Source organism: Amphiprion ocellaris, chromosome 11 (genome assembly GCF_022539595.1).
Source record: "Amphiprion ocellaris isolate individual 3 ecotype Okinawa chromosome 11, ASM2253959v1, whole genome shotgun sequence".
In the NCBI taxonomy this organism is placed as follows: domain Eukaryota; kingdom Metazoa; phylum Chordata; class Actinopteri; family Pomacentridae; genus Amphiprion; species Amphiprion ocellaris.
Genome location: NC_072776.1, coordinates 2,678,304 through 2,700,267, shown reverse-complemented (window position 1 = coordinate 2,700,267; position 21,964 = coordinate 2,678,304). Strand labels below are relative to the sequence as shown.

The window sequence follows — 21,964 nt, the reverse complement described above, 5'->3', positions numbered from 1 at the left end:
GGACGACTGGAGGGTTAAAACCATTAGAGTGCTGCACTGGAGAAACTAAAGTACAGCAACAGGTTGGCATTAAATCAACAGCCGTAAATGATTAATGCAAGACTTTCTGGCCAAAGCAGACCAGCGTACGCAAACAACTTGACATGCCGATGCGTCGCCACAGTGATTGAAAGTCAGCCCTACGTTTGTACACATGAAAGTCGTCTCTGCTCACCTGTGCTGTTGTTTGGTTTCCAGGGGAACCACTGTGAGATGCGGATCAGCCTGAACCAGAAGCCCAACAGCAGCAGAGACTTCGGCTTCCAGGCAGCCTGGGACTCCACAGGAGCTCGTGTCACATCCATCCAGCCAGGTAGCAACCCAAACCTTTAGGAGAAACAGCATCAAATGAAGGGATTTGTGTTGTGCAAGCAGAACTTTATTCACCCTTCAAAATAGCATGGGCAAATCAGTCAAGCTGGCAACCTCAACTGCAGCATTCCCAGCGGATAAGCCGAGCGGAAAAAAGATCAATCACACGATGTCAGCGTGTCACTCTCACTGATCCAGACTGATGTGTTCACAGATACAGTGCAGCAGTAATATTAGAAACTGGTGCTCTGGATTTCTTGTGTTTTACAGTCAGACACTGCTGCGTAGTTGTCAGCAGCTTTTTGAGTCCATTGCAGTGATGCCAGGCCTATGTAGGGCAGCTTCTATCTGGGTCAGATCTGCTGGGCCTGAGCCTCTCTTTCTACTGAGATTCCCCAACTGCACATCACAGTACACCACGTATATTAGGAATATATACATAAAGCATCCTACAGCAGTACATGAAGGCAAACTTTGTCGCAGGAGTTTCATTGTGCAGCTGATTTAGGCCAAACTTTCGTCTTTGTTATGGTGTATTTCCTGAGCCTTGTCAAATCATCCATTGTTTTGTTTCCTGTCAGTTTTATTTCTTTGTTTACCCTCATTAATCATCATGTCAATAGAAGTGCCAGTGTTAGCGCGCTGGCACATTCTCAGCAGCAGCCCTTTGGCAAGATGTTCTAAAAACAGGTTAAGAAAGACAAACAAAAGACAGGAAGATGAGAACACAAGCAAGAAAATCAGAAAGTTGTTCTCACAGAATTCTCTTTTCAACTTTGACAGTATTGATGCAGTAAAACAAAGACCACATTCACTGTTCAGGAGACTGAGCAGCTATTCAAAGCATTATAAAGCAAAAAACATGAATAAGTGTTCTCTTCACTAGCCACACTTTGGACAAATTAGCCATGCAGGCAAATGGGATCAATAAATTGAAATACTAACACCTAACTGATCGAAATGAGAAGATGTTTATAGAAGTAGGCTCAAACTCTGAAACTCTTATGTAAAAATCTACCAAAAATGTAACCTTGGCTCTAACCAGATTCTGTGAAAAATAAAACAAAATAAAATCTGTGCTCTTTGGTGCAACTGTGAAGCCATGATTGACTGAGCTGTGGCCAATGATAACGTGAAAAAATTCAGAGATTTTTCAGCTGAACTGCAGGCTGTGCTTACACAAACCAGACAGGAAATAAGCATGGAAACAAATACAAATGTAAATGCAAAATTTCTACAGTATGTAGAGTCACCATTTTTCCTGTTTGAGGTGCAGGACTTTACAAATGAGCCCACAGAGAGTAAAAATGTGACAAGAGGCACAAAACACACAGAAATTGTTTGGGTTAGACACCAAAGCTACACAATACAAATTCATAATTGTGACAATATTTGTGTACATAGTTAATAAATCACTAATAAAAGGAAGGTGCACTGAGCTAAAACTAATTCTGTCTAACACCAAAGTCCTGCAGTACATCCTGCCTTCATGAAGGTTATAACATCCATCACGTCTTTCATTATGACACAACACAGTTTAACAGCACCACAAACTGCAGCCTGCAACTGTTTGAACTATCATTTTAATACAGTTTATGGTTCTCAGTTGCTCTCAATGCTGTTTACCTGAAAAATATGTGTGGAAATGCCATTTGAAGTGAAGTTTTTCTCAGAAAAATGACCAATGACTGAATATGTCAATGTTTTTGTTTTTTTTAATTTATTGAACCGGAGTCTAATCCAGTACTCTAAATCACCACTTTAACTGTTTTATAACTCTTTTTTTAATTTTTCTATTTTTTATTGGTATCCGGAGCATTACAGGACACATTCCAACCATGTCACAGGTGCAAATACACAAGTCAGGGATGTTTTCTTGAAGGAATAAAATTAAACAGATTGAAAAAAACAACAGTAAAGACATTTCATAAGATAGTAAGTGTACATAATAACAAAAATACCCCATTAAGGTTGTCCTTGCTGTTATCACTTGTTGTCTTTCATATACAGAAACAAAAGCAGAAAAAAAGAGAAAAGGCAAACTCTTAAGTATCTGATAACTTGTGTATTATCCTTCATTAAAGAATCTGTCTGGTACCACCAACAGAACTATATGCACCATAGAACTGGGAGGAAGGTGTAGAGTTAAAAACATGGTAAATATCATATAAAATCTACTCTTCTGGGAGCTATATATACGGTCCTGTTGAACCACATACTGGTAAAAACGTCTTGGCGAAGTTTGAGATCTTTCCATTTTGTTAATGTCATAAACAATCCAATCATCAATCAGAGGAGCCTGTTGTTGCAGCCGTTTACAGGTTATGACCTTCTTACTTGCTGCCAGTAAGATGAACACAAGCTTCCTGTCTTTAGCACCTATCACCTGGTAGACACTTTTTCAGTAAGAGACCAGCATGGGCAGGACTGAAATATGTGGTAGCGATCCACATCATCGGTTCAACGCTGTCTCCAACACTCAGAATTAGTGGTGTAGTGTCGCTTTTGTTGAGGGGTTATGAAGAAACGTACAAGATTCTTCCAACAGAATTCCCTCCAGCTCGTAGAACTAGTGCTTTTCCATTGTATAAATATGGCAACGTTAAAAGTTCAGTCATTGTGTTGGCATTGGTTTTTCTTTGCATCAAGAGAAAGAGATCAATCCTCAAACCTAAAAGCACAAAAAGAATGCTGTAGTTAATGTAATAATACCAATGAAGTCAGTCCTGTGTGCTTTTTTCAGATTTAATTACAGTGAAATTCAAATAATAACCCTCGTGTGGTCTTAACATCCTGAACACTCCCCTCGTCCTTAAGGGTCAGAAGTGACCCGCCTCCACTGAGCCTCTAAAATAAAGCAGCTTAACTGAATTTTCAACCCAACATCTATTTTACATGAAGAAACAACCTTTCGTGCATCACACACTTTGTGAATTATAACTGTTTTCTTTACAAAAAATGGAGGTTTATTATCACTATTATTGTGTAGCAAGAGATAGTACTTGTATATCCGAAGAAAGTACCAGAAATGTGCAGAAAGTAGCTTTAAATGCATTTTTTGAAGGGAAACTAGAGCGCATGTGAAAGCTGATGTTTTTCTGAGATCAACCAGAAGCACACATAGTTTTAATTTGTCATTGTGTGTGTTTTAGTCCACTGTGACTGTCAAAAATGACCCTCAGACAGTCTTTGTATGCTGCTGATGTGCAGTTTTAAAATATAAACAAAGACGATGTTTCACTTTTTCTGATGTTGGGATCATTTTAGGAAAAATCAGCAGATTTCAAGTTGAAAAAGGGTTATTTAGGGTTTTTTTCCTGCTGCTAAACATCATGGCCGGGTTGTTTTTGACCCTGAGACAACACAAGGGTTAATAAAGCGATCTCAGTCTTCTGCAGGAACATTGCTCTTTGCAGCTGTAGAGGTTGTGACAGTGACCGCGGTGATGCATCAGAGTAAATTCTCCTCCTGACCTCTGCCTCCTGCAGGCAGCTCGGCCGAGATGTGCCGGCTTCAGGTCGGGGACGAGGTTGTGATGGTGAACGGGCACCAGGTGGCAGAGATGAGCTACACAGAGTGGAAGTCCCACATGGAGGAGGCTCTGCAGGAGGGCAGCCTGGTCATGGACATCCGCCGTCACGGCCAGAACAGTGAGTCATCTCAGTGTGTGTGTTTGTTTGCATGAGAGCGAGAGATCGAAAGTGAATGAAACATTGTAAGAGTTGCATTTCTGGGCTGACAGCGCTGCTCATCACGCCTGCGTTGCTAAACAGTTTTGACACTTTAAATTGATCCGTAAACTATTGTGAATTCATCCATGAATGATGTCATGACAGCTAAACGATGAAGGACCTGTGCATTTTCCTTTCTTGTCTGGTGAGGGAAGGCTGTTGTTGTTTTGACCTCTGTTGTTTTTCTTCCTTCTTTCTTTTTTCCTCCCCCTATGTGAGCTTTCTCATCCTATTTTTTTTCCATTTTCCTTGTGTTTCTTCTGGTTGTTTCTCCTCTTTGCTGGCCCTTCTGCCTCATCAGCATCCTTCTGTGTGTCCATGGAGTGTTTTCCTTGTGGGGAACTAACCTGGCTCAGGCCCACGGTCCTATGAGTGTGCTGTTTTTACAGCGTTGGTGTAACAGGCTTCCTTGTTCCAACAGTATCAGTGTCAGCTTAGAAAAATAAGAAACCTAGCCAGCGTAGCTCACTTGAACTAACACACGGCACTAGTTCAAACAGAGTAGTGAAGCCCAGTAGTTGTGAGCCTGTTAGAAGCACTGTTTGGGATTTTGTGGGCTTTATTGGGCTGCATGGCTGGGGAAGGTGGTTTCTCTGTCACCCCCTGCTGCTCTCTGTAACAAACACCATAACAGCGTCCTTGTCCCCTGCTTTATAGTGTTCTTTATGCAAATTCTTTCTCAAATGTTGGGCATATAAAGGACTCGTGCACAAAACAAATGGTTTTATGTGCAAACACGTGGTATATTTTTTTGCCGTTGCATTGTCTGCATGCAGACTGGGACAGAGATCAACCTTCCCTGCCATATAAAAGCCATAAGACCATCAATCTGACCAGTACGGATCATCCGATACTTCTAGGTTCCCCTGAAACAAACACTGTCGGCTCCAGCCTGGATTTCACCTCACGCACTTCCACGGAAACGCTGCTTTCCAAACAGGCCCCCGCTCATCGTCCGGTTGTCGTAAGTGACCCAGTATCACCTCAGTTGACTCAGATTTTCACAGTTCTTTATTCCAGTATTGTTCCTGACCCTGAGGACTCTTTAATGAGTTTGCACCCTGCCTCGTCTCCCCCACAGGAGCTGACTTCAAACAGACTTAATGGAGGCTTCCGAGAGGAGTCGGTGACCATGAGGAACAAAGGTAAAGAGCAGAGCGCGCAGTCAGAAAGGTTATGAAATTGATCTTTATGATTATTTTTGGGCTGAATACAGAAACACATCAGTAGGGGGTGTCAGTTTGTCTGCTTGGTTTTGGGAGAAAGATCTTTGGAAGAAATCCATACGACTACTCAGCAGACATTTACTTTGAGTATGATGTAAGCCAGGGGTGTCCAACATGCGGCCCGTGGGCCAAAACCGGTCCTCCAGAGGGTCCAATCTGGCCCTCAGAGTGTAAAAATTACAAAGAGTACATTAACTGTCAATTGTAAATTTGTGAAACTATAAATTTAAAATAATTTCTAGACCATGACAAGTTGTTTTCATGATAAAGTAAAGTACTAGATTACTCATTGTTCTTTTGTCATTTTGTCTCATTTTTCTAATATTTAGTCTTGTTTTTGTTGTTTTTTGTCTGACTTTTGTCATTTGTCTCATGTTTTTGTCTTTTTATTTCTCATTTTTGCCCTTTTATGTTTCCTTTTTGTCTCGCCTGTGTTTTTGTCTTATTTTTGTCATTTTGTGTTTTTTGTCTCACTTGTGTTGTATGTCTACTTTTTGTTGTTTTGTTTCTCACTTTTGTCATTTCTGGTCTTGTTTGTGTCATTTGTGTAATTTTTTTTGTCTCGTTTTTATCGTTTGTCCATTTTTTTTGTTGCTATGTAACTTTTTTTTAATCAAATTTTGTCTTTTTTTTGTTTTGTTTCTTGTCATTTGTCTCATTTTTTTTTGTTGTTTTGTGTCTCGCTTTTTGTCATTTTGCGTCTGATTTTTGTATCATTTTGTCTTGTTCTTGTTGTTTTTTTTTGGTCTTTTTTGTCATTTTGACCATAAAGTAAAATACTATATCATTTGGTTCCAGATACCTTTGATTAAATGTTTCGTTCCTTTGTAGAAACACTGTGATCTGAAAGTTGTAATGTGTAAATGATAAATTGAGGCATAATATTGCTGAAATTGAACTTATTTTTCTTAAGAAATTTCAGGTTGTTCATGATGTTTTGTTGAACAATAACTCATTAAATGTGAACATTTTCAGAATGTGCTTTTTTGCACTAAAACAAAGGAAAAATTAGGAATTGTGGTTATTTATAGGTTATTATTCTGTGATTTTACTGGTCCGGCCCACTGTAGATCAAACTGGGCTAAACGTGGAACCTGAACTAAAACAAGTTTGACACCCCCGATGTAAGCACTACATACTTTATGTGTAATTCATAACAATGTGTTATATATATTATAAGGTGGAATATCCTCAGGTTTATTATCATTTTACCTCTTCTGCTGTTCCTCACTGTGTCCTGTTTTCCATCTCTCATGTAGAGTCAGAACCCATATCTTTGAAAAACTTAAAACGGAGGTCAGAGTTTTTTGAAACAGGTAAAAAACCAAAAGGACTGACCGAAGGTTCTTGATAATAGATTTCTGTGTAATCTGGTGGCTGGGTTCTCTGTGCTTTTTCTGAATTCCTCAGATTTCCATGGCATGTTTTCCTCTAGATCACAGTACTGTGTTCAGTTGATAAGCATCTATCAATTGATTACAAGCTGTCAGGATTTGGATTTACTCCTCCGGGGCTCCTTGTCTTTTTTATTTGTGGGGCTTTTTCTGTGTCCTGTCTGGTGCCGAAGCTTAACCCTTGTGCTGTGCCCCTTCCCTCCTTCAGGTGGCTCAGGGTCCAGTGTCAGTGCGCTGGTCTACCTCTGTGGTAAACAGGGTTGAGTGTGCAGTGACCTCCTCACCTTTCGCTTGGTGCAACCTGGGACGCTGACACGCTGCTCTAAAACCCACATTTAGTGGTGTTTGAATACGCGATCCGACTCCACAAAAGAAAAAATGTGCATAAAAGCAGCGTTTTCTGCCTTTAAATGTGAGCAGCATGTCAGTCGCTACTCCAGCGTACCATCCACAAACAACAAATCTTCGAATCCTTTGTTGTGCTTGTGGTATTTCTGAGTGGCGTCCAGGCTTTAACACATGGTTACACTTTTCACTTTGCTGCACGTGGATTTAAAAGCATTCCTGGCATGCGTGTACTCGGCCGTCCGTCCGCCTCTCTGGCCGGCTGCTCTGTGCTTGTGTTGTGCTTGTACGCATGCTGCTGATCTGTGTTTGTCTGATCCTCACAATCAGTTTATTAATTCTCCTGTTCACAACTATCAGCTCGATGTCCAATGTAAATGTGAACAAGTGGGCGAATTGGGAGAATCAATAAGTCCGAGTGGGTGAAATTTGACTTTTGTTGCTCGAGGCTTGTTGAAAACATCAATTACGGTTGTGGTCTGAAATGCCATTTTCAATAATGAATTGGCACTTGACTTGAAAATCTATTTAAAACTTAAATAAGCCTGTCAGCCGCGTGTTGATGTGGGATTTGGCTTCAGGGTTAACTAGTATATTTATATGATGTTTCACTGCTCTGCCTGTGCATGCCAGAGGTATTGACTGAAGGATTTTTCTTTCTCTTCAAGGAGGATCAGAGTCTGTGATGCCAGATGTGAGTAAAGGGCGGTTTTTGTGTTCCCGTTGTGTTTGCTCCTCCACCATGACAATATCTTTGAAAGTAGATACCACTGTTATTACAAACCCATTATTAAGCCTCGTGTCGTCCTGCGGGTCAAAATTGACCCGGTTTAAAGTTTGAAAATGTGGAAAAATATATATATTTTCACAGTGAAACTTCTGATGTCCACATTTTCAACATTTTTGGGAAATCTTTGAACATTTTTTGATGGAAAAAAAGAAATGTCAAAAATATTTCTTAAGAACATTCACACAAAAAAATCAACCAAAATCCAGCGAATTTTGCTGGATTTTGGTTGATTTTTATGTGAATATTCGTAAAGAAGATATTAGAATAGTTATTTTTTGGATTTTTTTTTGAAGATTTTTACTCATTTTTGAAAATATTTACAAGAATTTTCTTGCCACATTTGGGGGATTTTTTTAAAATAAAACTTTTAAGGGAAACTTTCAAGGAATTATTGGAATTTTCTTCCTGAAGGTTTTGCAAATTTTCAGAAATTTGTGGACATTTTTTGCTGAATTTTTGGATTTTTTTCAGACAAGGAAACAATATTTTTTGGGGCCCATAAATGAGGACAACCGGAGGGTTAATCCTCTCACATGAACTGCTTTGGGAGTTCACTTCACTTTGCTTCTTAAGCCTTTTAGTTGCCCAGTGACACACTTACCCATGATTATAGGGAGCTTTTATTTTAATGTGGCATTGAAAATGTAAAATACTTAACAATGTAAGCATGGAAGGTGTGGCACAAATTATAAAGTCATCTGGGGGGTAAAATGTGATTTTGGGAGTATATTAATAAAACTGGTGGGCAATACTTAGCAAAAGAGAGTGTAGCTACTCACAAAATAGGACAGAGGCTGAACTTTTTGGCTCATGTTCAGGAGCAGGTCGAGGTGTTAGAATACGTGAGCTACTAAACACTACATGTTTGCAAGATTAAAGTATGTAAATGTAGTTTGTATGACTGTCTTATCCCCCTTTTCAGATACCTGTTCCTTCAATCGCTCCGTCTTCCAGCCGCTGGTCCTGGGACCCAGAGGAGGAGCGTAAAAGACAAGAGAAATGGCAAAAGGAACAAGAGCGCCTCCTACAGGTATATACAAGCATAGCTTAGTCTTAGTAATGTTATTTTACAGTTTACACATAGCTCTATTTTACTCAGGTTAATGCCATAATTAAGAACACTGTGTGGTTTTAGCTACAATATTTATATTAGTTAGGTCAAGTTCTTTAATTTATATCACCACAATATATATTATAGTGAAGAAAATTGTATTTTATATCATTTTTGTTGGGTTTAATTCCTAATATGTAAATTACACGGGTATATTCAGACATTGAATAACACTTCAGGGTTAAAACTATAATGTTTCGTCTTGCCAATCATAATGTTTTTACTGGAAAACACTTTGGCACAGCAGCTGTTGTCTTAATCTGCTGTATAAAAAGGCTGTCTTGACTTGCAATCTTATTTATTTGTGGAATTCTTTATCTAATTAGACATTTGTTTAACTGTAAAGCGATTAACTTTAACTATGTTTTCAAAAGGTGATGTACAAAAAAAAGTCATTATTATTAATAATAGTATACTCATTGCTAGTCTATCAACTAAAAACATTGCAATCTAAAAGAAATGTTGCAATGAATCCTATCTGTATGAAAGCTATATTCTTCAGCTTTTGTTGAAATGGTTGTAGAATTGTTAAGTTAATCCACTGGCTTTCAACAGTGCAGGTTTAGAACAAAGGTTAGTATCTTTTCCATAATTGGAAGGAAGATGGGGCTGTAAACGCTCACAGGGTCTAAGGATCAGACTAATTCCTGGGTAGGTTTTCTGTGGGTCAGACGAGAAAGAATCTGGGTTGCCAAAGAAATTACAATGTGAGGTATAAGCTCCTTAAACAGCGTTCATTTTTGACAATTTGGTCAATATTTGTGCAATACGTCTGTCACTGAAATAGGAAATGCTCTTTCAAGATGCATTTTACATTGACGTTTCTGCAGAAAGTTGCTTTTTTAGTGTTGAATACAGTCTTTTTAATTTTTCCCCTTATGGTTTTGTCAAGAAAATAGCATTTTATATAGTTCTTGTTGGGTTTAATTCCTAATATGTAAATTACATGGGTATTTTTTATATATATGTAGTGTTTTTGTTGTTGTGGAGTCACATAATCATAAAACTATAAAATAAGTAGACCTGAGGAGGTAGATGAGAAAATAGAATGATGTTAAAAACAAGTCTTTTTATGCTATGTATTGTTTTACTTTTGTGTTTCCTTGCATTTGACTATTCCTTCTCTGAATCTGATAAAGACCATATTCTAATTTGTGCTGGAACAAATATGCCCCACTTATGAATAATGAATATAAACACAGAGGCAAAAATAAACCTGAATAAAAGAAATCTATGAATACAAATGGAAAATAAAGCGTCCTCACAGTCCATTTGATCTAAAACACCACTACATACGTAATAAAAGGAGTTCCAGTCTAGGAAGTTCCTCATTGGGGTTTCTCCTAATAGGCTCAAAAGAGAAAAGCTCAGACAGCACTCAGGCAGCTGAAAGTAAAGTATCTGTCACGTGTCCAGCTTAATGTAGTAGGATCCTGTCAAAACATTTTTCTGAGGGCCTGTTTCTGGATGGAGATCAAAGGTGGCTACGCAGAGTGCTGATGTAGTCAGGAAGGCTTGTTAGCTCCTCCAGTCTGGTTCCCTGTCGGATAAACAGCCTGATTTCAGGATCTGCCAGGGAGACTTGATGCCCTCGGCAAGCTTCCCCAGGTTTTTCAGAATAGTTAGATAACATGTAGGTGAGCTGAAAAATATTGCATCTTTTTATTCTCCAATTTATTGCTTATTTCTCCCTCTGTGTGGTACAGTATGATGGGTCTGTGTTGGCTCTTTGAACACGTTTTTAAGGAATTTCTTTGGTGTGTGTGATTGTGTGCAGTAAATGAGATAACCTTTGACTTTTCCAGGAGAAATATAAGCGCGATCAGGAGAAGCTGCAGGAAGAGTGGCTTAAAGCTCAGGAGGAGATTGGTCCGAACGTGGTCCAACAACAGGTAACTGAAGTATTTTAAACTGTTTAAAGCTGGGGTGTCAAGTTTCTCTTTATTTCAGGGGCCACATACATCCCAATCCGATCTCAAGTGGGCCGTACCTGTAAAATCACACCATAATAACTGACAAATAACTCCAAATTTTTCCTTTGTAAAAAAGTACATTTTGAAAATGTTCACATTTAAGGAACTATCTTTTTACAAAACGTTATGAAAAACCTGAAATTTGTTAAGAAAGGTAAATTCAATTTTAACAATATTATGCCTCAGTTTATCATTTACACATTCCAACTTACAGATTACAGAAAATCTACAAAGGCACAAAACATTTAGTCACAGGTTTAAAAAAAATCCCCCAAATTTGGCAAGAAAATTCTTGTAAATATTTTCAAAAAATGAGTAAATATCTTCCAAAAAATCCTAAAAATATCTAAAGTGATTACATATATATCAGTAAAACTTCTAATTTTTTTTTTAAGAACATTCACATAAAAATCAACCAAAATCCAGCAAAATTCGCTGGATTTTGGTTGATTTTTTTTGTGAATGTTCTTCAGAAACATTTTTAACATTTTTTTTCCACCAAAAAGTGTTCAAAGATTTCCCAAAAATGTTGAAAATGTGGACATCAGAAGTTTCACTGTGAAAATATTTTTTTCCCCACATCAAACTTTAAAACGGGTCAATTTTGAACCGCAGGACGACACGAGGGTTAAAGCCTGACGTAATATCTGAAGAGGAATAAAAGGTGGCAATAAGTTGTGACTCGTAGCAGCGATTATGTGGGCTTTGTTTTGTGTATTTTATACAAAGGACCGAGTGAAAAGAAGAGCAGAACAAAAGGGACGTGGATATGTGCACAGCACACACTTTGCTTTCTGTAACTTCTTTCCAGCTCACAGTTTTGCAACAAAAAACTCCCCTGTTGCTGGTTTGTCACCTCAGGGGATGTGAGACGTTTCTCCATTGTTGTTGCAGTTCCTCCTGGATGCTAACCCAGATCACATCACTTAAATGCTTCCTCTTTCCCTCCGTCAGCTCGGCAGCCTGGAGGTGAACAGCCACAGCTTCGGCCCACACTCACCCCTATCTCCCATCAGCCAGCCCACATCTCCTCCGTGGGAAGAGGAAGAGCGAAAGAGGAAGGTGGAGCAGGAGCGCCAGAGGCAGGCGGAGGAGAGGAGGAAGAGGGAGGAGGAGGAGCGGGAGCTGCAGCGCCTCCAGGAGGAGAGGAAGAGGAGGGAGAGGCAGGAGGAGGAGGAGAGGAGGAGGAGGGAGGAGGATGAGCTGAGATGGCAGAGGAGGAAGGAGGAGGAGAGGGAGGAGGAGAGGAGGCGGCAGGAGTTAGCAGAGCAGCAGCGCAGGGAGAAGGAAAGAGCCTTGGAGCAGCAGCAGCAGCAGCAGTGGTCAGTAGATCCTCCTCCTCCTGTCACTAATGCCCCCCTTCACGCTGATAATAACACATTTAACCCGCTTTACCGTGTGTGCATTAACATAAGTGCAACTAATGTGTTTGTGCATGTGCTTTATCCTCCTTTGTGCTGTTATCATCCTTCCACCTCTCTGTGCACTCTTCACCAAAGGGCTGATGGCTCCCATGGCTTTGCCAATGGCCGGCCTCTGCTGTCCTTATCAGACAGGTTAGTGCAGGAAAGAGTGCTTTTCTAACCTCGCTCTGTAACAGCTGCAGCTAATCCCACTAATAACCTGTTTTAGCATCACATACTTAATGTGCAATTCATGCTTTTCTCCTAATCTATTAGGATTAATGCCTCGGAGTGAATACAGTGTGTTATAGTGTTTAAGAGCAATGTGCTGAACGGAGTCCCAGTGTTCAGCATGAACTTTGCACTGCACATATGGCTCATAACACATAGATATATTTTTAAAACTAAACAACCTTCCATAAGTGCAGACTTATACTAACAGATGATGCATTTTTTTCTTCATAAAGAAACACTTTCATCTGCTTACAACTGCATTATTTGATGAATTGATACGAGTCTTCACATTTTCATCTGTAAATTCTTCAGGTTCTTTATTCAGTTTTGTGCACCGGGGGATATCTTGGCAAGACAACTTGTTCTTACCTGAATGTGCCAAGTCATCGTCTCACAAGAATACAATTCTGCTAAAACACCAACACAAAGAACGCTCACGTGTTACTGTAACCTGAAAACGCCAACACCAAGTAGCATTACAGTCCTGTAGATACTTACCGTGTGTGTCTTTAAAGCAATAAACCTTTTATTTACAACACATTTCCCAGCACAAAAGCAAACTGGCCCATGTCTTCTGCATTCACTGCGTTGTTACTTCCTGAATCCATGTGAATCGAGTCTTTCTAAATAGATGGTCATGAAACTAGAAGTCTGTCGGCCAGTGGATTAGGTCTCCAGCTAAGATGAGAATCACCTGTGATTGGTCTGCAATCAGCAGTCTCTCCTTATAACTGTTCACTGGGTTCTTACTGTGGTATTTGACATCTAAAAATACTTTGTCACTTGTCGCTGTGAGAAGTGAACAGTTTACCTAAAATGACATACAAAATTCAGACATCCTTTATTATGGAAGATGTGAGATTAACTAACATGTATCAACTGTCTTCCTCCTGTGTGTGCCTCTTTATGATCATTTTAAGGTTTTTTAAATGTATTGTGTTTTGTTTGACAGGGTAAAATCCAAATCATCTCCCCAGCTTGATGAAGAGGACAAACCTCAGAGGAAAGGTCAGTTTCTCGATCAAACACCAGCGTGGGATGAGGCGCTGTATTGGTTGTTTTCTAAATAACTCCATGTATGCATGTTGTTGCACACGTATGTGGGCTGCGTCCCACCGTAGGTATGTACATGCAGCCGGGCGGCATGGCTCACTATCTGCTGGAGGAGCAGCTGAGGATCGATCGTGACAAAAAGGCCCAAAGTCTGAGGGCTGCATCTGAGCTGGAGCTGGAGCGAAGATACATCCTCAATGCCATGAGATACAGAGAGCCGGAGAGAGGTGGGCTTCTTCCCTGAAGCGCCGGCTCTCTGTTCTGATCCGAATCCCAGTCAGCCTCGCTCCATTTATCACCATCAGTCAATCATGACATTTCACTGAATCAAAACTTACAGCTGCTTGATTAACAGCTGACCAGCCAAATGGCAAATCAATCCGCCAGCTGACCAGAAAATGACTCGCAGTAGAACCTTTAATTCACTGATTGCAGTGTGATTTCTTTCAGATCGATGATTTTTGCTGCTGTAATTTAATTGTAATTTCTCCAATCCAGCCAAACTGGAGGAAACAATATATCTGCATCACCCTGATCCCATATTTTTTTACATTTTCTTTACTCATTTCAGTTCATGATCTGTTCCTGTGAACTCTTTCATTTTACAATTTATCTCTTGCCCTCGTGTGCAGTGACAGGAAGCGGAGTCGGCGACAGGAAGGGTCAGCAGCCCACATCACAGGCTGAGGTGGAGCGGCAGCAGATCCTAAACGAGATGAAGAAGAAAACTCCGCTGCTGACGGACAGCAGCTGGATCCGCCAACGTTCCTCCAGCACCGCTGTCAGCAAAGAGAACGACATACCACCCATGCGGAGGTACATTTTACCCAAACATCCCCTCTCTGTTGGCCTCTGTAGATTCTAGGTTGTGTAAGTCCTGGCATCCAAAGTGCTTCAGTAGAAGGCAACGGGAACTCTGTTTTTTGGTTCTTGAAGGACTTCTAAGATAAAATAAGATACGATACGAAATGATACGAGACGATGACCCTTTATTAATCACACAGTGCGGAAATTTGCAGTGTTACAGCAGCAAAGTTAGTGCAAACATTAACGAAGTATAAAATAAAACAGAAACGTCCCTCTCTGTTGGCCTGTGTAGACTTTCAGTTGGTAAGTCCCAACATCCCAAGTGCTTCAGTAGAAGGCAACGGGAAATGTCTGTTATTTTGGTTCTTGAAGGACTTAGACGATACGATGCCATACGATACGATAAGCCTTTATTAATCCCACTCTGCGGAAATTCTAATGTTACAGCAGCAAAGATAGTGCGAACATTAATGAAGTATGAACTAAAACCGACCAAAATATAGATTAGTACCTGCTCTAAAAAAATAACATTATTGCACATATCAGTGGTATTGCACAGATTTTTTGATAAAAAGAAAAATACTGATAGAATACTATTATTGCACAGATTGTACTTAAGTAAAAAGATTAAGGAAATAGCATATATTCTTGTGTATGTAGTACAATAGCTACTGCACAGGGTTTTCAAAGTGCAAAATATTCATAATGTACATGATATTGTACCAAAAACATGTTTAGCAGTATTTTCTGTGCGATCTACTGGGAGTAGTTCCGGCTGTACAGTCTCCTCTATGAGAAACAGAAGTCTAGTTGTCTTCTACTACAGCTCTTTGGTCCCCTCCCTGCTGTGTGACGGTGGTGTTTTACACTCACTAACATCCTGTTAACTGAAGTTGTGTGCACAAGCTAAAACATTTACTCGTCTGGCTGCCACGCTGAAAGTGCCTCGGCGTATTTGATTGGGCTGTGAGTAAATATTCTAACAGTTGGCAGCCAGACGGTTTAAATGTCCTCCACTGACCGGCTAACGTTGGTGTGCCGTGGGTTGGCTTTGCAGAGGCGAGTCTCTTGACAACTTGGACTCCACCTACAACTCCTGGCGCTCATCGTGGGGACCCAGAAGCAGCTCTTTTGCCCAAAACTTGCCTCGGCCTCACTCTGCCCTCTCCGGCAGCACTTCTTCTTTCTACGGTGGCGGCTCGGGGCTCCAGAGGCCCGGCTCCGCCACACTGCCTTCTTCCTATTCCATGGGCTCCCTCCGAGGCGGGGCAGGAACCCCCTCATCCCCTTGGTCCCGGCAGTCGCTTTCCCCCTCACTCTCATCTCCGTCGCCCACCACCTCTCCAGAGCCGGCTCCCGAGCTCCCCCAGCAGCGGAGCAGGTAAAGATTAACAATGCTGCTTTGCTTAGATGTTGACAACAAGCTGCCTCTAAACCACTCACTGCTATACTGGGGGGCAGAATCCTGCTCAGGTTGGGGCTGTTGGACCACACAGTAGAATGTGTGGCAAAGGGCATCATGGATCGTTTTCTCTTTATACTTCTGTGCATATTATAATATACTGTGTCATTTGATGTTGTTTTGTTTTTCCAGGTCCAGCAGGTTGTATAATCATATACAGCCTTTTTAATATGCAATCCTTCTGTACAGGAGCTGGTTAATATACAGTATCATGTGTGTGAAGCTTTGCATTAATATATTAATACATACATGGACACTATTCCAATTTTCTGCAAACTTACTCTGAGTTTTTTATTTGTTGCTGCATTAGAAACATAATTGTTTTCCCAGAATTTTAAAATATTTGAAACATCTCACTAAAAAAGGACAATTTTAAAGCATTCTTTTATAGGAAATTCAAACAGAATTAATAAAAAAAGGAAAAATCATCACTGAATGTTTATAGAATATCTCAGTGGAACGTAGTTCATCAAAGAGCATCTGTCATTTCAGCAGTGCTTGGTCCGTATCCGGACAAAATATTAAATATTTGTCAGATGTCTTAGCAGAAACATCAGTTTAACCCAAGGGTGTCAAACATGCGGCCCGCGGACCAAAACTGGCCCTCCAGAGGGACCAATCCGGTCTCTGGGACGACTTTGTAAAGTGTAGAAATTCCAGAGAAGACCTCAACTGCAAATTGTAAATTTGTAAAACTATAAATTTAAAATAATTTCTAGACCGTGAAAAGTTGTTTTGATCATAAACTAAAATACTAGATTGCTCATTGTTCTTTTGTCTTTTTGTGTCTTGTTTTTGTAGCATTTTGTCTTTTTTTGTCTGACTTTTGTCATTTGTCTAGTGTTCTTGTTGTTTTGTTCCTCATTTTTGTCGTTTTGTGCTTCCTTTTTTCTTGTTTGTGTTTTTTGTCTCATTTTTGTCATTTTGTGTTTTGCTTTATTCGTTGTTTTGTGTGTCGTTTTTGTCACTTTGTGGTTTGTCGTCTCGCTTGTGTTGTTTGTCTATTTTTTGCCATTTTGTTTCTTGTTTTTGTAATTTTTTGTCTAATTTTTATCATTTGTCCAGTTTTTGTCGCTTTGTAAGTTTTTTGTCATTTTGTTTCGCTTTTGTCGTTTTGTGTCTCATTTTTGTAACATTTTGTCTTGTTTTTTTGTCTTTTTTTTTGTCTGACTTTTGTCGTTTTGATCATAAAGTAAAATACCGTATCGTTCAGTTCCAGATAGCTGTGACTAAATGTTGTGTTCTTTTATAGATAAACTGTAATCTGTAAGTTTTAATGTGTAAATGATAAACTGAGGCATAATGTTGTTGAAGTTGAATTTATTTTTCTTAACAAATTTCAGGTTGTTCATAATGTTTTCTAAAAAGATAATTTGTTAAATGTGAACATTTTCAGAACATACTTTTTTTGCATTAAAACAAAGGAAATATTTGGAGTTTATAGGTTATCATGCTGTGATTTTACTGGTCCGACCCACTTGAGATCAGATTGGGCTGAATGTGGAAACTGGACTAAGATGAGTTGACACCCCTGCTCTAACCCACCTATACCAGTGCAACCATGTGTTCTGTGGATTCATACATGCATCATGTATGTGTGCTTGGCTTTCAAATCATAGCTGTATGTTCTATAATCCAGGTCAGTGAGTGGGAGGAAAATCTGTACGTTCTGTGACACCCCACTGGGAAAGGGAGCAGCCATGATCATCGAGTCCCTTGGACTCTGTTATCATTTGGGCTGTTTTAAGGTGAGAGTTTGGCCTCCCGTCGGCACCGGAGCACGTCAGCGGCACGCCTTGGCTGAAAAACTAACCTGATTGCTCCTTCTTCCTTGTTTTACTAACCTTTTAAATGTCGACATCTTGATCCCTTTACAGCAAAGTAGATATTTCTTGTGCCAAAACCTGCGAGCCAAACTAATCACTGTGTTTATGTCACTGGTGGTGATTCTTCCGGGAACTTTGGTGTTCACTTGACTTTGGTTTTCTCTGTCTGAATGTTGATCCTCCTTTTTCTTTTCACTCTATTTCTGTCTATTTCTGTCGACACAATCAAGGCCTTTGGTTTGCTTGTCCTCATCACTCCGCCTGTGGACACTTTGGTGTAACTTTAACCAGATCAGTCGCTCTTTAATTCTTCCTTTTCCTTAATCTCCTCAGTGCATCGACTGTAAGTCAGACCTTGGAGGATCGGAAGCTGGGGCTGAAGTCAGAATACGAAACAAGCAGCTCTACTGTAACTCCTGCTACATGCGATTCAAAAGTGAGCGTTTGATCAAACTTGCTCTATGCTAGAAGGTGGTATTTTCTGATTTATTTTATGAATAATGGCGCTGTTGATTTCCTGTTCCAGCTGGCCAGCCAACATCTATGTGACGTGGTCATACTCCAGCAGATTGATGAAGAGACTACTTGTGACAACAACCCATGAACTTTTAAAGTGAATGTTGAAGCCATTGCAAACAACTGGGACGCTCGGTTTGGACACACTTCCATTTATGACTCTAGAAATTCCAGTTGACTCCATGATGAGGTTTGTTTTTACAGTGTGTGTGATTGAGGGGGAAAGCTTGCAAGGAAGTTATCTATTCTTCTGTTTATATCGTCTTAAGTATTACAGCTGTACAAAGTTTAAGGGTTCTGCATGCAGAGTTTTAAAATGTTTTAGCAATGAAAATAGTCAAGCAATAAACTGTCTAAAGAGCAAATCCTCTCTTCTGACCTTCGCTTCAACAGATTTTCTAGATATCGAGAGAGAACCATGCAGGATCATCTCATTTTTCATGCTTCTTTTCTCCACTCAGTCTTGTGGTATTAACATGTTTATTGACCAAGTTATTCTTATCATGTCTATGTGCCTTTTCATTTGTAACAGGGAGAAGTCATTAAGATTATTAGAATTCTCTTATAACATATTTTAAAGAAAAGAAAGCACCCGCTTGGATAGCACTTATCGAGTTTTCATTGAGGATTATACATATTTTGATGTGAAGTATATGGCTGGATGGCTTTGATGCAAACAGTAACACTGTAAATAAAATAGCTAAATGCACTTTTCTTGTGTGTTTTTCCCCCAGCGTTGAAATTGCATATTTCTGTCTAATGATATTCTAGTATGTGATGCAAGGCTTTTCCAGCCTGTGTAATCAGAAATCATTATACTCATATTTCTCTGTCTGTCCTTCTCATTCTGTTTCTCTCTGTAGTGCCATAGTCATAATGAAAGGAATTTCAATGAGCTTTTGTGCTAAGGTTCAGAGGACCTGCCTGCTCTGTGTTCTCCAAAGCCAATTTGTCATGCATATTTTATTCAGTGTGCATGCATTACATTTGATTATACTTTGATAGGCTATTTTCCTAATGTATTCTGTCATTCTAGCTGTTTCACGAAATCATATCTGCATAAACAGATACTGAATATTCATACAAGTGAGAGAAACACTCCTGATTGTTGAAGCTTCCAATTGCATTTAAATTGCAAGGTAAGAAATTGTCCTCATTTTCCATAAATGGAAATAAGCTCAATTCAAGCTTTATGGAAATAAGTTGGACCGAGCGTAAATTGACTCTGTATTCTCGAGGTGAAGCACAAACAGCCCCTGGAGGCAGACATCTCAAATTCTTAGATTCCTTTTTTAGATTATTCTTGGCGCTCTGGTGGGAGAGCAGTTTTTAATCCTAATGCTCGGAAAACAAGCACGGCCTGAATGGCGCCGAGTGGCTGAGAAATATAAAACCTTCCAGAATAAGTATCCCATCTTTTCCCTCCAAAGCCACAACTAGCCTTTATGGAAAGCTTTGACGTGGAGAATCGGATAGCTTGTGTGTGTGTGTGCGTGTGTGTGTGTGTGTGTGTGTGTGTGTGTGTGCGTGTGTGTGTGTGCTGGAGCTCGCAGAGAAACAGGATGCTTGACTGCTCAGGACAATAAGGTCTCTAAAAAAGATGGAACACAGATGGAAGGGCTTAGATAGGCCTGCTCTAACCCCTCCATCAAACAGTCATTCCTAACCCAAGCAACTCCCCCTCTGCTTCTTTTTAATGCTCTCCCACTGGGAGGAATCATTTCCTGTTTTGAGGAGTTCCAGGCATGTGAATTTTTTGTTTTTCACCTTATAGTCAACACATGAGTGAGTTCAATAATCATGCTCCATTGCAACACCACACTCCCTATTTTAAGGTGCTTTCTTGGCCTTAGATGTAGCTTAAACTGTCCTGAAGGGGGCACTGTGATATAAGACTTATACCAAGAAGCACTGAGATGATTTTTCACTCACAGCTGGATGGTAACTGTTGTTGCTTGCACTGCTGAGCGTGTCATTTAACATTACATACTGTAGGAGAAGTAGGGCTGCTGTTCTTGGAATTTAGCCACAGCAATTAAAAAGCATAATGTCTTGTGTAATATGTCATAAGATTGTGTGGTTTAGTTTCTCAATAAGTGAAACCAAATTTTGGCACCAACTCAAACCCAGATGATCTATTTTTATTTCTTAGTTAAAAAAAAAACCTACACTTGACTCATTATTGACCATCAAGTAGATGCAGTTTAAAGGCGTCTTAGACACGCAGTGCCTCCTGCCACTTGTCATTAACGAGGAATGCTTTTCACACTTAAGAGAAGCCATCAGGCACTAATTCACCTGCAGCTTGAACTGATGCTATAATTAGTCATGTAATTGCAGACACTGTCTCAGCAGACCTGTTGCCATGGCTTGCAGGCTCCATGCGAGCAGCGTAAAGTGCTGTCGTACGTTCAATTAAGTGCAGGGATTAAAGAAAATGCACTTCAAGTAAATCTGTAAACTTCCAGCACATCAGCAATGAATCCGTGAGACTCTTCTTCATTCACAGCAGCATCTCTGAAATTTGCCTAATTTGCCAAAAAAAACGCAGATCACATGGAGGTGAAAAGACAACCTTTGCAGTAATTCTAATGCATTTATGTAAGCTGTGATTAAGTTGGCAATTACAGCTCTGCAGGCTAAATGATGGCTGGGTTAATTGGTTTAATTACAGCACATGCCTTCAACTATTGGAAATAAATTGAAAATGCACTAGATGGTGCTGAACGTGGTGTAAATGTAATTTACAGTAAATGTCCAATGTCTTGAAAGTCCATTGTGACTTAAGGAACGTATGGATTTTTGCTCAGCAGCATCTAATCCATGTGAACGCCAACACTCTCATAGTTAAGGTGTTTGCTCAGCAGCATGTTATCCACATACAAGCGCATTATGCACTCTCACGGTTCTTTTAAATTCCTCATTTTGGAGTCAGTGTTAAAGCTAAATCTTTCTGTTTAAGGGTATGCAGCATGACAACAAAGGATCAGGGTCACAAGTTGCCTTTTTGCTGGTGTTATCTGCAGTAAATATGTTAAATAAAATCACTCCTCATGTGGAATAAGCTGCAAACCACCAGTGAAGTGTTCCTCATGCACGGCACAGGTGGATATTTTGTTGATCAGCAACAGATTATCACCTCTCCACTGCAGATGTGATCACATTTTTTTTATACATGCCTACAGATTATTGATCCGTGACCTTTTGTTCAATGAGGAAATGATCAGCCCAGATGCCTAATTGTCTTCATTACAAATGCTGACTAATCCCTAACTCACTGAAGGGCATAGCTCACTCAAGAGGTCTGTTTCTCAGTTTATTTGTGTGCTGTTGTTTTTTTGTTTGTTTGTTTTAATTAGGCAGGATTTGTTTGAATACTGAAGGCTTTAACCCTCCTGTTGTCTTCATTTACAGGCACCAAAAATATTATTTCCTTGTCTGAAAAAAAATTCAGAAATTCAGCAAAAAAATTCCCCAAATTTCTGAAAATTTGCAAAACCTTTGGGAAGAAAATTCCAATAATTCCTTAAAAACTTCCCTTAAAAATAGTTTTGTTTTTTTTTTAAATCCCCCAAATTTGGCAAGAAAATTCTTGGAAATATTTTCAAAAAATTAGTAAAAATCTTCCAAAAAAATCCTAAAAATATCTAAAGTGATTACATATATAGATCAGTAAAACTTCCAATATTTTCTTTAAGGACATTCACATAAAAAAAAAAAAAATCAACCAACATCCAGTGAA

At 39.6% G+C, this 21,964-nt stretch overlaps 1 protein-coding gene across 12 annotated transcripts in view; it reads left to right on the top strand.

Annotated features, from left to right (window-relative positions):
* lmo7a (LIM domain 7a) overlaps positions 1 to 18,931 on the top strand; it is a 56,253-nt gene extending 37,322 nt beyond the window's left edge. For 3 of the 12 annotated variants that reach the window (XM_023280614.3, XM_023280531.3, XM_035953792.2), the window contains 17 exons: positions 238 to 352; positions 3,840 to 4,001; positions 4,859 to 5,046; positions 5,164 to 5,227; positions 6,568 to 6,624; positions 7,716 to 7,741; positions 8,760 to 8,867; positions 10,754 to 10,840; positions 11,876 to 12,243; positions 12,421 to 12,477; positions 13,511 to 13,566; positions 13,680 to 13,838; positions 14,244 to 14,427; positions 15,476 to 15,799; positions 17,520 to 17,628; positions 18,040 to 18,142; positions 18,233 to 18,931. In XM_023280614.3, coding sequence (XP_023136382.2) covers positions 238 to 352; positions 3,840 to 4,001; positions 4,859 to 5,046; positions 5,164 to 5,227; positions 6,568 to 6,624; positions 7,716 to 7,741; positions 8,760 to 8,867; positions 10,754 to 10,840; positions 11,876 to 12,243; positions 12,421 to 12,477; positions 13,511 to 13,566; positions 13,680 to 13,838; positions 14,244 to 14,427; positions 15,476 to 15,799; positions 17,520 to 17,628; positions 18,040 to 18,142; positions 18,233 to 18,255 — 2,190 coding nt within the window. In that variant the 3' untranslated portion in view covers positions 18,256 to 18,931. Of the gene's footprint in view, positions 1 to 237; positions 353 to 3,839; positions 4,002 to 4,858; positions 5,047 to 5,163; positions 5,228 to 6,567; positions 6,625 to 6,910; positions 6,953 to 7,715; positions 7,742 to 8,759; positions 8,868 to 10,753; positions 10,841 to 11,875; positions 12,244 to 12,420; positions 12,478 to 13,510; positions 13,567 to 13,679; positions 13,839 to 14,243; positions 14,428 to 15,475; positions 15,800 to 17,519; positions 17,629 to 18,039; positions 18,143 to 18,232 lie in introns of all 12 variants that reach the window. The other 9 variants (XM_023280862.3, XM_035953596.2, XM_023280782.3 and 6 more) reach the window with 9 other exon arrangements.
* The last annotated feature ends 3,033 nt before the right edge of the window (positions 18,932 to 21,964 follow it).